The sequence below is a fragment of the Lates calcarifer genome, unplaced genomic scaffold (genome assembly GCF_001640805.2).
Source record: "Lates calcarifer isolate ASB-BC8 unplaced genomic scaffold, TLL_Latcal_v3 _unitig_1979_quiver_622, whole genome shotgun sequence".
Classification (NCBI taxonomy): domain Eukaryota; kingdom Metazoa; phylum Chordata; class Actinopteri; family Centropomidae; genus Lates; species Lates calcarifer.
In genome coordinates this window covers 31,382-46,519 of record NW_026115892.1, presented here as the reverse complement: position 1 = coordinate 46,519, position 15,138 = coordinate 31,382, and the positions used below count along the sequence as shown (strand labels likewise).

The window sequence follows — 15,138 nt, the reverse complement described above, 5'->3', positions numbered from 1 at the left end:
GTCTCATTATGTAAAAGACAGGACACACACTACACACTCACACACACACACACACACACACACACACAGCTCTCTGGTGGATGCGGTTGGCATGGCAACTTGTAGGATGACCATATTTGGCGTTTCAAATGTTTCCACAGTTTTGGAAATTTGGAATCGTTTTGTAAAGGAAGGAAGGAGGGAATGAAAAAGAAAAAGAGAGGGGGAGGGAGCAAAGGATGCAGGTCACTTTGAAAGATGGAAGGAAAGGAGGAGAAGGAGGAAAAGAGACAGGGAGATGATGATTGACAAATAGAGGAGAGAAGGAAGAAGTGAACAATGGAGAGAAAGAGGAGGCAAAGAGGGAGAGAGAGAGATATGAGAAGACAGGGTGAGGAAAAGGATGGAAGGAAAGAGAGATGGGAGGAAGAAGAAAGTGAGGACAGAGAGAAGGAAAGGAGGATGGAACAGGGGATGAGTGGACAGGGGAGAGGAGATAAAACCTGAGAGTGAGGGAGGAGGAAAAGGAGGTGAGACCACAGAGAGGAGAAGAAAGGAAGGGAGGGATGATGGAGAGAAGGGGGGAGATCGTGGAGGCAAGAGGACAGATGGAAAGAAGGAAAGGATAAGAGAGGAGTGTAGGAGGGTGGAGGTGGAGGTGAACTCTGTCCAGGTCGTACACAGACTCTGTGAAACTCCTGCTCTTCCTGTTTCCTGCTGTTGAGCTGTCGGAGCGACTGAAAGCTTCCAGCTGCTTTAATCGCTTTTTAAAACCTGCGTCAGTCGAGTGGATGCAAATTCATTTCTTTAAAGTGCTTGTGTGTGTGTGTGTGTGTCAGTTTACAGCAACAAAGACGGAGTCGAGTGTAACTGGAGGAGGTCTCTCTCTGATCTGTTGTTTGGTCACAGTCTGACTCTGTCTCTCCGTCTCTTCACTTTTCATTTCTTCATCCACTGGTTTCCTCCTCCTCTCTGAGGGGAAGCCACGTGTTTTGAAGTCAGATATTCGGGCGTTTTTCCAAACTCTACAATCTGCTTCTGTGATGCTGTCGCTCACCTGGAAGTGAGTCGGACTCAGACTCGTTATCCAGTTTCTCTCTGTACAGTCTGTGTGTGATGATGCAGCCCTGACGTTATGAAATTCAAATGTGTGTGTGTCATTAACCTAACGATCATTACAGCAGCAGATACTGTGTGTGTGTTTATCTCACCATTCAACCTAATGATCACCACCATCTGCTCAGTGTGTGTGTGTGTGTGTGGGGGGGGGCTTAATTAATGTTTGTTTGTGTGTGTTGCTAAGCACTGATTGATCCCGACGACTCGATCGACTCACGGTTTGTTTCATCTGAGGATATTTAATGAAGAAAGAATGAAATCAAACTGAGATCTCAGAGTTTGGATTTATTCTGCAAAAATAAAATCTCTCGTTGCCACAGTAACTAAATTTCATTTGAAATGTAAAATTAAAATCTTGCAGGACTAGGAACTGTATTATAATATAGAATATAAGATGATAATTATCTCCTGAAACTAATAATTGGTGATTTTCTTATATTTCAGGAGTGTAGGAGGGGTGGAGTGTTTAACACAAACTCTTCAGATCGTTGTTAAAAAGACGTTCACATTTCAAACCTGGAACATTAAACCATGTCACCAGTCTGTCAAACTCCTGAAGTTTGCTGACGACATCACCCTCACTGGGCTCATCCCTGGGGGGATGAGTCCGCCTACAGGAGGGAGATTGATCAGCTGATCATGTGGTGCAGTAAAAACAACCTGGAGCTCCACGCTGTGAAGACAGTGGAGATAGTTGTAGACTTCAGGAAGAACACAGCTTCACCCTCCCCCATCATCCTGTGTGACTCCCCAGTCAGAACTGTGGAGTCCTTCTGTTTCCTGGGGACCATCATCACCCAGGACCTCAAGTGGGAGCTAAACATCAGCTCATCAGAAGGAAGTACATCAGAGGATGTACTTCCTGCGGCAGTTGAAGAAGTTCAACCTGCCAAGGACAATGATGGTGCACTTCTACACCTCCATCATTGAGTCCATCCTAATCCTCTTCCATCACCATCTGGTACACTGCTGCTACTGCCAGGGACAGAGGCAGACTGCAACGTGTCATCCGGTCTGCTGAGAAGGTGATCGGCTGTAACCTGCCTTCTCTTCAGGACCTGGACACCTCCAGGACCCTGAAGAGGGCAGGAAAGATCATGGCCGATCCCTCCCATCCTGGTCACAAACTCTTCAGGACACTCCCTTCTGGCAGGAGGTTGCGGTTCCCCAAAACCAAAACCTCACGCCACAAGAACAGTTTCTTCCCATCTGCAACTGGGCTCCTTAACAAGACATAACCCCCCCCAACACACACACGCAGACCGTCACAGACTATAATCCCACCCCACCCGCACACACACAATTACTGCCACCTTCTAACATTTTTGCACTCTACACTTTACACTTTACTTTTTAATTATGTATATTTATGTTCCTTGTAAATATAGTTCTTACTTCTTGCTCTTCGCTCTTTTCTTTACTATAATTGTCCTTTAGCACCGATATACCAAGACAAATTCCTTGTATGTGCAAACTTACTTGGCAATAAAGTCTGATTCAGTGAAGGTGAACTGATTCAGACGTATCTCAGACTAGCCGTTGTTAGCAACAGTTGACAACAAACTACTAATGTTTTATTTCTGTCTGACTCTTCATCTTCTCTAGAGAATTAAACTTAAACAGCTGATTTATTTCCTTTCCTGGAAAACTGTTTTTCTGCCCTGAGTTGTGTCTTCAGGCTTCCTCCACCATGGAACTGAATCTGCTCAGTTTTGACTTGAATCCAGATTATATCAGTTACAGAGAGGACAGTCAGTGCAGGTGTCTTCATGTTGTTTTTGTGTGTTTGTTGTGAGTCACTGCTGCACTGATCACTCTGACATTTCCAGTTGATATTGATGAATCCATCTTCATCAATATTCGATCTGAAATGTCAGAAACGCTGCGTCTTCAAATGTCAAACACTATCTGACGTCTCAGGTCTACGATTAACTGATGACAACACCAACACACACAAACACAAACTGTTTAATCTCAGATATTGTATGTAATGTGTATATTTCTATTCTAGATCTGCAGCTCCATTTGGCTACATGGACTCAGATTCATTGTCATGTATTTATACAGCCCAGAACAGTCCTGGACTGTTGAGGTATGGACTCCACTAGACCTCTGAAGGTATGCTATGCTATCTGGCACCAGCAGACCTTTCAAGTCCTGTAAGTTGTGAGGTGCAACCTCCATGGATCAGACTTGTTTTTCCAGAGCATTCCAACTGGAGATCTGGAGAACACTATGAATTGAACTCTCTGGAGAACTCTCTGGATCTGGAGAACACCGTGAGCTCAAACCATTCTTGAACCATTTTTGCAGTGTGAAAGAGGCCACTGCCATGAGGGAATATTGTTTGCCATGACGGGGTCTACTTGGTCAGCAGCGATTAGGAAGGTGGTGCATGACATCCACAAGAACGTCGAAGTTTCCCAGCAGAACGTTGCCCAAAGCATCACACTGCTTTCACTGTCTTCTTCCCATAGTGCATCGTCATAATGTGTGTCGTAGTGTTCCCATGTCTTCCCCAGGTAAGCAAAGGAAAGCACATGTCTGTGAAAGGTCTCAGTCATCCAGGTCACGGTAGTCTTAAGTGCTAAAGGCAACTGGTTTTCAGATCTGAGGAAGCCTTTCGGATGAGAGACATCTCATCAGACCAGGCCGCCTTCTTCCATCGCTCCGTGGTCCAGTTCTGATGCTTATGTGCTGATTGCAGGTGTTTTTGGTGGTGGACAGGGTCAATGTGGGTATCCTGACCCCCTACACGACTAACTGCGATGCTCTGTGGTTCTGACACCTTTCTGTCTGAATCAGCATTAACTGTTTCAGCTGTTTGAGCTGCAGAAGCTCTTCTGTTGGGACAAATACACAGCCTTTGCTCTCCATGTGCATCAGTGAGTCTTGGTCGCCCTGACCCTGTCGCCTTCTGATTCCTTCCTTGGACCACTTTTGTTTGGTCCTGACTACTGCAGACTGGGAACATCCCACAAGAGCTGCCATTTTGGAGATGCTGTCACATCATCATCTCCCCATCACAGGCCTTGTCAAAGCTGCTCAAATCCTTCTGCTTCCTACATCAACTTCAACTTCACTCGCTGCCTGATATGTCCCACCTCACCTGTCAGTTGTAGCTGGGATCGCTACATCTATCTGCTGTTTGTTGACCAACACGTCAGTCTGGATCTGGAAGTCCCACAAGATCTTAGCTCAGTCATTCTCAACCACCTCAGGTGGAGTCTTCCACTCTGACCTGTGATGTTCCTCTACACTCTACCAGCCACCTGGTTCCATCCAGCTGTCTCAGGGGCTCCTGTCTGCTGTGGTAGACCATCTAGCATCTATTGATCTTGTGCTAAGTGCCTGTTCTTGCCATGATTAGTGCTGCTGTGCTGCCTTTCAGTCCGGCCTTTTGGTAGGATTTCTTCATATCAGCCACTTCTTCTGTCTGTTGGTGATAGATTATCATCCTCATCATCATCCTATATATCATCTTCATATATACACACAGTATGTAAATACATATATGCATATGTACAACTGAAAAACCTGCCCAGTTATATAAAGTTATATTTAATGAGTGACTCAGGTCTGTTTCTGTCCTCTTATGAAAACAGAAAATCTTTGATATTCAAAATTCCTCATTTCTAGTTTCCATTTTACACAAACACACACACACACACACACACACACACACACACACAAAAGGCAGGGGAAATGACAGGTGGCCAGAGTGTGTGTCTGTGTGTGTGTTGTGAGTGTAATCCAGCACTGAAATAGAATAAATAAAAAGCATGTCTGAGAGGTTTATTTTGTTTCCAATGTGTCGACGCAGAAGAACAAAACACATTTGTTCCCATTAGTCACAATAACACACACACACACACACTCACTGCAGAGACGTTGATTAATCAGATTTGTGAATAAAAACAGACGTGAAGCAGCAGAACTGATCTGCTCCTGCTGCTGATTTAATTCTTCTACACCTCAGATGTGATTTATTCTCAGTTCATTTGTGTTTCAGAGGAAACATGAAGATGGTCAGATTCACTATCAAACCAACATATCTATAAACTGTCAGATCATATTAACATGTGGTCCAGATCATTAGGTCCCGGTCTCCTCCAACCAGTCCCCCTCTGTGTCTGTTGTTGGTTTTTAACTTACTGTGATCCTGTGAGGCGTTCATGGTCTTGGTTTAAAGGGGAACTCCAATGATTTTATATTTTGTAGTCCAACTCTGAGGTTAGCTTCTCCCTGGTTCCCTCGAAAACTGTAAGATGTAAGATGATGTGTTTCTGTGGTCCAGTCCTGAAGTCAGCATCAGCCTGGTTCCCTCCACAAAAAGCCAATGGGATTTTTTCATAGTGTTTTGGATTATTCCAGAAAATAAACTGTGAGCAACTAAAAGTTTCTGATCCTTCAAGTTTAGTTGATCAGATCATCTTCTCAGATGAACACCACTGTTCTGATGTTTGAAGTAAGAAGCTAATGTTAGGCTATAAACCAACTACACCACGGTCACATGACGTCAACGTCTCCACCACTAAGCTTCCAACTGGTCATTTCATTTAGCTCTGAGCTCTTCTACAAAAGCCTTTCTTCTTAGAAAGTTAGTGAGAGTTTGAAAGAGCGTGAGTAGAAACACAACGAGGCTGTAAAGGTGGACTGGTGAGTAGATGGGTTTTCATGTTAATGTCCCCGACAACCTCTGTAGTCTCATTTAGACACTCGTTAGCAACCGCCTTTTTAAAGACACGTAAAAGCTTCAAACATCAGGAGTGGGGGATTTACTGACTTGATTTCCTGTTGTTTAAATTCTCCAAAATTAACTCTCTCTCTCTGTGTCCCACTGTGTGTGACTGTCTCTCGCCCAGAGGGTAAGGTGGAGGTGACTAAAGAGGGGATGAAGCTATGCACGATGGGACCGGGCAAAGTGTTCGGAGAGCTGGCCATCCTCTACAACTGCACCAGGACAGCCACTGTCAGGAGTGAGTACACTGAGAGTGTGTTACTGGAAAGTGTCCTCATAAAACACCCAAACATGTTGTGGTTATTTGGTTTGAAGGAGCAGTTTGTAGAAGTTTACAGCAGAGGAGCAAAGTGATTAATAAGACAACAGGTTTCTAATCGTGTTGGGATGACGGAGCTAAATTAGCTGTTGTGCTAATCTGAGCACATTTTCATTGATGTTGTTAAATGTCAGTGTTAATTAATGTGCTCTCTCTTAATGAAACTGAAACCAGGACAAACAAACTGACACTGACACATTTAAAGAGGCAAAGTTTAGATTTCTTCTTGATATCCAAACACGATGATCAGAGGTTCTCAGGTATTTTCTTTGAGTTGGACAAATGACCGTCACCGTCTCCAGACAAAAAGTATTTCACATAATTGGCTCTAAACCAACAGCTGGAAGTTTTTCTTGTGCTGACAGAAACTCAGCAGCAGCGTTAACTGTGTGGAGGAAACTGATCTGAGTTCAGGAGAAGAGACGAGTCGGCAGGAGGAGTGGGAGTAACGAGGCTGCAGTCACAACCGATAAAACATCAACCACAACTGACAGCACTGTGTGTGTCTGTGTGTCTCTGTGTCTGTGCACCTCCAACTTTTTGTCATGGCTTCCTGGTAGAGTGCTCACTAAGCAGTGGTTGCCAGGCAACACCATCCGGTCCCAGCCAATAAGCTAAGTTTTGGCATCCGCGTCTCTTGGCAACAGCGGTGGGTTCGAGGGGATTTGTTTCCGTTTGCTGAAGCTCTTTGCTCGTTATCTTCACATTAACACACGGCTCCAGCTGCAGTTTATCTGCTCTCACTCTCTGCTTCTACTCCCCAGCACAGAGTGGTCAGCATTGGATTAACGGCTGCATTTGAATAATTAAAACCTGTTAACATGAAAACAGAAAACACCCGACTCGACAAGTTTATATTGCTGCGTCAAGAAGTCAAGTGTCCATCTCTGGACTTTAGTTAAATAACAGTTAGCTTAGCATCGTGCTAACACACAGGCTGCTACAGAGTGTCAGAAAGTTTAGTGGACTGAGACAAAGATCAAACATGAAAAATCAGTTGTTCAAATGCTGCATTTAAAGATTACTCTTTTAAAAATAGAATAGGCCTGCTTGTATAATTAGCATCACTAGTAGCATCAGTAGTTGTAATAGAGCCTCCGGTGTCACATGACTTGGTTTGTTTACACCGCCATGTTGACAGGAAAAGCCTGCGCACAAAATGAATGGAACCAGTGCAGAGTTCACGTCACACTTTAAATCTGCAACGATAAACTGCAAAACCTGATAGATCAGACAGCCGGAGTGGACAATGTTCCAGACCTGCAGCATCCAAACATCAACTACCTGATCAACTGTCCCTCGTCCAACAGGCTAGCTCCACAAAATCACAGGTCTAAAAATGTCTTTTATGAAAATAGAAATCATAATAAAAGCAATAAAATTACCAAGATATTAAAGTTAGGAAGCGTTGGATTCTGTACCTGATATGATCACTACAGAAGCAGTCGTTCAGGATCTTTGAGAATCCGATAAAACACTCTCCCCTTTGCTTATCCCCAACTTTTCTGTCATCCCGGGACACAACAGCTTCCACCATGTTCACTTTTTGGAAATACAACAGGCAAAGAGATGGGTTAGCTGCTAGCAGCTGCCACTTTCCTGCCAATATGTGCTTCTGTGTAGAGGATATTCTGGCTGGTCCTCACAGCTGACCTTTAACACACGTTTTACCTTCGCTGATGCTCACACACTGGACAGTTGTTATATACATGAACCGTAACCACTGAACTGTGATGAGGACCTGAAACACACACTCACCTCAGCACATTAAACTCTTCTCAGCTGATCGTGTTCGCAGCTGTCGAGTGTCTCCTGTTGTTTCCGTGGTTACGGAGACACTTGGTATCTCCGTAGCAACAGACAGCAGGCCATAAAGCAACGAGAAATAAAAAGTAATGACCAAACAAAAGCTGCATGTTTCCACAACAGATAGTACTGCAACAGCTCCTCTGTAGTACTGTAAAGTACTCTGCAGTACTCTGTAGTACTCTGCAGTAATGCAGAAAGTCTGGTTGATGAGCCGCACCTCCTGATGTGATCAGCTCATCTCATTAAAACCCCACTGGGACCTGATTTATGTTTCTAGCCTTATGTTTCTAGCAGAGGTGAGATGTGTAATTTCAGACATGTCTGAGCAGATGTCTCAGTCATCCGGACTACTTTAAATAAATGACATCTGTTGGATCATAATGTTTATTGTTGTTTGAATGTAGGCTGTTACATGGCTGTTTAAAACATATGTCCTGTAGTTGCTTTATATGGTCAGACCTCTTGAATATTAACAGACAAATTAGCCATAAAAAAAATAAAATATAAAAAAATCTGGAGCACCTGGTTGAGGTCGTTCGTGTTGAACATCTGATGGATGCAGTAGAACTGGTTTCTGACAGTCGGGTGCTTGGGGACAAACTCACAGTGCACAACCCCTCAGATGCTCCGTCTTCAGTCTTGGGGACCGCTGTGGATCGTAGCTGTAGAGATGATCCTCAACATGAGGGTTTGGTCGTCCAGCTCCACTGGATCTCATCCAGTGTGAATTTCATTTTGAGGGAAAGGAACAATCTGTTCTGAATTATTATGGAGAAACTGTTTAATTCAGGTCATCCATCAAATTAATGGAGTGGTTCAGGAATGATCCTAAAACCGGGAAGCCAGTTAGCATGTTAGCATATTAGCACTTCCTGTTCCCTCGTCCCAAAGTCAGTGTGTTTCTGGTTAAATGTCTGAAATAAGGTCTGTGGTTTTAACACAAGCTCAAGACATTTTCAGGTTTTATTCTCGGACATAAAATGGGTCAGTAAATCCCCCACTCCTGATGTTTGAAGCTTTTCCGTGTCTTAAAAAAGGCGGTTGCTAACGAGTGTCTAAATGAGACTACAGACGTTGTCAGGGACGTTAACATGAAAACCCATCTACTCACCAGTCCACCTTTACAGCCTCGTTGTGTTTCTACTCACGCTCTTTCAAACTCTCACTAACTTTCTAAGAAGAAAGGCTTTTGTAGAAGAGCTCAGAGCTAAATGAAATGACCAGTTGGAAGCTTAGTGTGGAGACGTTGACGTCATGTGACCGTGGTGTAGTTGGTTTATAGCCTAACATTAGCTTCTTACTTCTGGAGATTGGATTTTAGTTCAGTATATATAATATAAATTATTTCTGGCGTGGACTTTTTATAAAGAGAAACTGTGTCGAGGTTTAAAAAGCCTCTCAGCTCCAGCATCATAAAGATGATATTAAAAAGATATTTCCAGGTGAGTCACAGCAGACAGAGACTCTTCAGCTGAGTCAGACCTCCACTCTCACTGATCCTCATCAGTTCACAGCATCAGAATAAATTCACTCTTTTCTGACACTGACACTGATCACAGCCTCATCTCGTTCCTCTGAGTCTGTTCAGCCCCAGAGGTGCGTTTGATTTCTGTTACCTGTTCCACCTGCTGCGATGCTGAGAACATAGAGTTATAGTGTTATCTGTCCTGGGCCGTCAGGGGAATCGAACCTGCATCATTGTGAAGGTGTGATGTCTCCGGCCTCCAGAGAAACCTGATCCTTCTCTGTCTCCTGACTTCATCAGAGTGAGACCTCCCTCAGAGCAACACGGTGGATCTTTGTACCCGTGGAACCAGTCATTGGTCTGTTAGAGCAGGACGTTCCTTCAGGGAGACACGTCCCCACAACGTCTGTCCTCAGACAGTTACTGTCCTCTACTGTGTTTCTTTACTGTCCTCTGCAGTGTTTTGTTTCCACTGATCTCACATCAGTTTCAGATCAATACTTCAAACTGATCAGCTTTATAGTTTTGAGTCTTCAGTCCTTTGTTCAAGGAGCTGATGTGTTTCAGGTTTAGAATCTAATCAACGATTCATTTTTTCTGCTGCTGATGTGGAGGATTATCTTTCCCATCAGATCAACGCTCAACATCTTTGGCACAAACATTTCTTTTATGATGAAACATCAGACTGAGACACAGTAACAGCAGAGATCCAGTGTTAGAAGACTGGGATCAGGACCAGATCAGGACCAGAACCTCTCAAAGATTTCCTGCTGAAAATAAAACAGAAGTTAAAGATTTGACTCCCTCACTTTGCTTCATGTTACCAAGCAACAGCTTCACCTCTGTGTTTCCATCACAAATACAAACCTGTAGCTTTTTGTGCGACGGCACCAAACACAAACCGACTTCACCTGAACACAGCTGCTGGTTTTCAGTCCTCACCTGAGTCCACATGACGAGTTCTGCGCCGGTCGCTGCTCGACGCTTTAACAACATGCACATGCACAGATGTGTGTACTGTTGCCATGACAACACCTGCATACTGTATGCACACACACACACACACACACACACACACACACACAGCAGTGCTACAATTAATGTTTATCTGATCTCAGCCTCTCACATTCAGATTAGAGAGAGAAATAACGGACACATGTGCTCAGCTCTGTACACCCACTCCTGCAGTGATATACATTCATATATACATCTACACACACACGTATTATTTCATAATGACATCCACATCCTCTTATGTTTCTGCAGCAGCTGCAACCACAAGTTATGACCATGATTCATTCCTGTGCAGCTCTGATGTGATGTGATGCTGAGAGCAGGAAACACGTTTACGGACTGAAATGTGGTTTGTTTTTTTTAGCTCTGACCCACGTGAAGCTGTGGGCCATCGACCGTCAGTGCTTCCAGACCATCATGATGAGAACTGGACTCATCAAACACGCTGAATACATGGACTTCCTCAAGAGGTGACTGCACTCAACACCCCAGAAACAAAACTCACGAGCAAGGCACAGACCGTCAGGGTCGCAGGTTCAACTGTGTCCTAATTCATTCCAGACTCAGGTCCTCCTCCTTCAGGTTTCTGTCCTGGTTGAGTTGGCTGTTCCAGATTTAAGACAACTTCACTGACACCAGCTTTTACACAGAGGAAAGAATGAATGTAATGTAATGTAAATTCACTGAGAGGCTGATCTGAAAAAGTACAAACTAGGAACAGAATCAAAACCAGATTCTGATTCCATGAAGATCTGAAGAGTTGGAGGAGAACCGGGTCAAAAGTAGCAACTGGATTTTCTCTGAGTCTAAAATGTCTCACTGTGTCAGCAGGTAGTGAACGCAACACTGAGCGCAAAACACTACAGTTTCTGTCTGTAACTGTGTTTTTTAAAATGATGTTTATCTGAAAAGTTTTACTTTCAACCCAGTTCTCCACTGTCACTTTAAAGAGTGTTTACCCTGAAAAAGACCAACAAACCTTTTAATTTTGAATGAATCGTTGATGTCCACTGTCCCACAATGCATTGCACAAAGGAGCTGGAGGACCTGGGGTCCTATCACAGAAACTTCCTGTTTTTAATCTGAACCAACATGGTGTCTGACCACCGCTCAAGTCATAAATAAAGAACAATACAAAGAAGAATAAACAGTCAGTGACAAAACAAATAAAAACTAAAACTGTCTGTCTGTCTGTCTGCAGTGTTCCCACCTTCCAGGGTCTTCCGGAGGAAACGCTCAGTAAACTGGCCGATGTTATGGAGGAGGTGAGACTGTCACCCACAGATTTGTTCTATGTTGTTCTATGTTTCTTTAAATGGTGAACCTGAACCTGGGTCTTATTTTCCATGTTCTGGGTGTAAATTATTGATTTTTAGAATTGATGTATTATTGAACAGGAACGATCAAAGTCTGTCCTCTAAAGTTCATCTGACAGACTCAGACTGTTCTTCTCAGAGTCTGACAAAATGATAGGATTCCTACAGAGACAGAGCTTTTTATCAAAGAGGAAGATCCTTTTAGTTTAACCAGAAACATTCTCTATATATCAGTACCAGACTCCATTGATCAGAAACAGGGATTTTATTGGGAGCTGCTGGAATACCACTGCCTCCATCTGTTAGTGTGTCTGTGTTACTGTGTGGTACTTTTACTTCAGTAAAGTATCTGATTACTTCCTGCACAACAAACCACATTTGTTGGTTCTCATGACGTCCAAACTCATGACTGTCTTCTTCTGTGGTAGAGTCACAGTGTAAATCGTCCAATCAGACACTGACTTCTGTGTGTTTAGACTCATTATGAAGATGGAGAGTACATCATCAGACAGGGAGCCAGAGGAGACACCTTCTTCATCATCAGCAAGGGAAAGGTAAAGGCCAGGCTCACCCACCTCTCACTTCCTTTGATCGATTATTGTATTGATCTGCTGACTCATCCTGATCACCTGCTGATAAATCTTAATCACACCTTCTGTCAGGTGAACGTGACCCAGGAGGACTCAGCCAATCAGGAGCCAGTACACCTCAGAGAGCTCACCAGAGGAGACTGGTTTGGAGAGAGAGCGCTGCAGGGGTAAGACCTGAACCCTGAGCTTCCAAACCTGAACCTTCAACCATTTGACCTGATACCAAACCCTAACATCTAGATCCAGGTCTTTATTGCCTAAACTCAAACCTCTGCACCATGTTTTGTCCTGATGGTGGCGCTGAAACACCCAGTGTGGACCATGAAAATCCAGATAACATCTCATATTAATGTGTCCTGTACGTGTTGAACTGCTGGACAAACCCTCCAACAGATGTGTGTGTGTTTGTGTATGTGTGTGTCCTGTAGTTATTTAGGTCAAAGGTCAGAGCCAGCGTGCCTCAGTGAAATCTCAGCGAACAGCTCAGGAGAGTCTGACAGGAAATGAGGTTAACAGGACAGAAGCAGTTTAATAAAGTTTTGATGGACGGCTGGTCTGCGTGTGTTTTCATATCCTTGTATCTCTGTGAGGACCAGCTTGTGTTTTAAGACCTGCAGAGTGAGGACATGTTTGGAAACATGTTTTATAATTTTATTGCTGTAACCTGTCTCCATGGAGGCGTCAGTCATCATGTTTTTTTGGTTTGTCCGTCTGTGAACGTGATATCTCAGTAACGCCTTCAGGAAATTTATTCAAATTTGGTCCAAACATTTGCTTAGACTCAGTTGAATTGATAGATTTGGTGTTCAAAGATCAAAGGTCACTGTCACTGTATGTTGGACATCAGAGATAACGATATCATCATAAAATCTACGTCTTACTGAATATAAAAATGTGTGTTTCATGTATGCGGGTTCAGATATGACTCAGCTGGACACTAACGGCTTCAGAGTACGTTAATATTCTCCACTAACTTTCAGTTGTAAATTAAAAGCACCTGTACTTCTTATTCATCACCAGCGGTGACGACTGCTGACGTTACACGCCACATCATGGCTGAAACGTCTCATACAGAGTCACAGGGGGAAAAAACAGAACATTTATGAAACTGAGAACTGCTCATGGAGTATTGACTGAAGAGAAACACAGCACACAACATGGATGATAATGGGCGCTAAAAGCCTGAATGCATCACACTGATGTGTGTTAAAGCATGTAGGAGAAGAAAAGGACCCTCCAGGGAAATAAATCTATACCGTCCTCACATGTGCAGACAAACCAACACACAGTATGTGAGGGTTTTCTTGTCTCTGTTTGTTTATTTGTTTTATAAATCTGAGATATTTGATGTGTCAGTCAGAAACATGTATGTGTTTGTTTTCTCAGTTTGATGATGTTTTCCTGGAAACAGTTTGTGTCTTTGCTGGTTTCATCACAGCTGCTGCTAATTGGTTTGAAGTGTTTTGCTTTCCTGGGGGGGGGCTCTATTTACACATTATTATCTGTGAGGAGCAATTTCAGACCTGGTGAGCTGCAGGTGGCTTTTTGGTAAAGTGAGGACATTTCTTAAACTCAGAACTTTTTGCAGAGTCACGACATCCTTTAAAATGAGGACTTTTTTGAAAACATGACATTGTTGGCAGGTGTAGATGATTTTGGTAAAAGAGGACACCTTTGCAAAGCAGGGACATTTTATGATGTAAAGATGCTATTAGAAAGTGACAACATTTTTAGAAATAAACACAAATGACATTTTTCACAAATGGGAACAACTTTTAGAAAGCATGAAAATTTGAGAAAAGTGATGAAATTTTAGAAAGTGTAGACTTTTTTCCCCTAAGTTAAGACATTTTACCATGTAAGGACATTTTTGGAAAGTGAAAAGCTTTTGGAAACATGGAAAATATTTATGAAAGTGACGATATTTTTACGAGAGCATTTTGCAAAGTGTGACCTTTTTTTAGGGAAATGGAAATGAGGGTCCTTGCAAGTATAGAAGTTGCTAGCTCAGCTGCTAGTGCTAATTTGGCACAATCTGATTCATGAACCTGTGTCTGTGTGTTCTGTATCTACAGGGAGGACGTCAGAACAGCCAACGTGATTGCTGCTGACACTGTCACCTGCCTGGTCATCGACCGAGAGTGAGAACTTATGTCGTCATATTAATGCTTTAACTGTTTTTAGTCTCTTTGCAGTTGATGGATTAATGTCCCAATAAGAAATGTAAACAGTCCCTTCAAACAGAGGTTCTGGTTCCTCTGTGTCCAGGCCTGTTCAGTAACTGTAGGACAGACAGAAAAAGTCTGGAAGAAGTATTCAGATCCTTTACCTCTTATATTATTACCTTTACTAAACTATTTATTTCAAATGCAGTGGAGTAAAATGTATCTGTAGAAATATGAAGTATAAAGTAGCATGAAATAAATGTACTTCATTACTGTTCAGTGCTGACTTGTTTCTTGGTGTGGTGAAAACTGAGGTTCTCACATGAACAAAACATTTTATTTTAAACTCTACAAGGCTAAATTCAGTTCAAACTTCAGTAACAAAGATGTGAAATCCTGTCTGAAGTGAGTGTGAAAATATTATTTAAAGCTGTCTGCTGCCACCTGCTGGTCGTCTTGACTAACTACACACATCACTAACTGTGCTGTAATGTTATGTATAAAATGGTTTGTAAATCTATGCAGTAGTGTGTGTCATAGAGAAACTGAGAGAAAACAAAAATTGGGCTATGATGCATCAGCTCTTTAACTAAACTGATAAATCTGTAGGAAAACATTTCT

The 15,138-nt window shown here is 42.9% G+C and overlaps 1 protein-coding gene across 3 annotated transcripts in view; it reads left to right on the top strand.

The window, feature by feature from the left end:
• Window positions 1–15,138, top strand: part of LOC108891503 (cGMP-dependent protein kinase 1) — a 38,790-nt gene that overhangs the window by 10,644 nt on the left and 13,008 nt on the right. For all 3 annotated transcript variants that reach the window (XR_007809940.1, XR_001962320.2, XM_018688661.2), the window contains exons 3-8: window positions 5,964–6,077; window positions 10,811–10,916; window positions 11,648–11,711; window positions 12,239–12,316; window positions 12,425–12,519; window positions 14,428–14,493. Coding sequence is in view for 1 of the 3 variants with exons in the window: in XM_018688661.2 (XP_018544177.1) it covers window positions 5,964–6,077; window positions 10,811–10,916; window positions 11,648–11,711; window positions 12,239–12,316; window positions 12,425–12,519; window positions 14,428–14,493 (523 nt within the window). In the remaining 2 variants the exon portion in view is untranslated. The remainder of the gene's footprint in view (window positions 1–5,963; window positions 6,078–10,810; window positions 10,917–11,647; window positions 11,712–12,238; window positions 12,317–12,424; window positions 12,520–14,427; window positions 14,494–15,138) is intronic.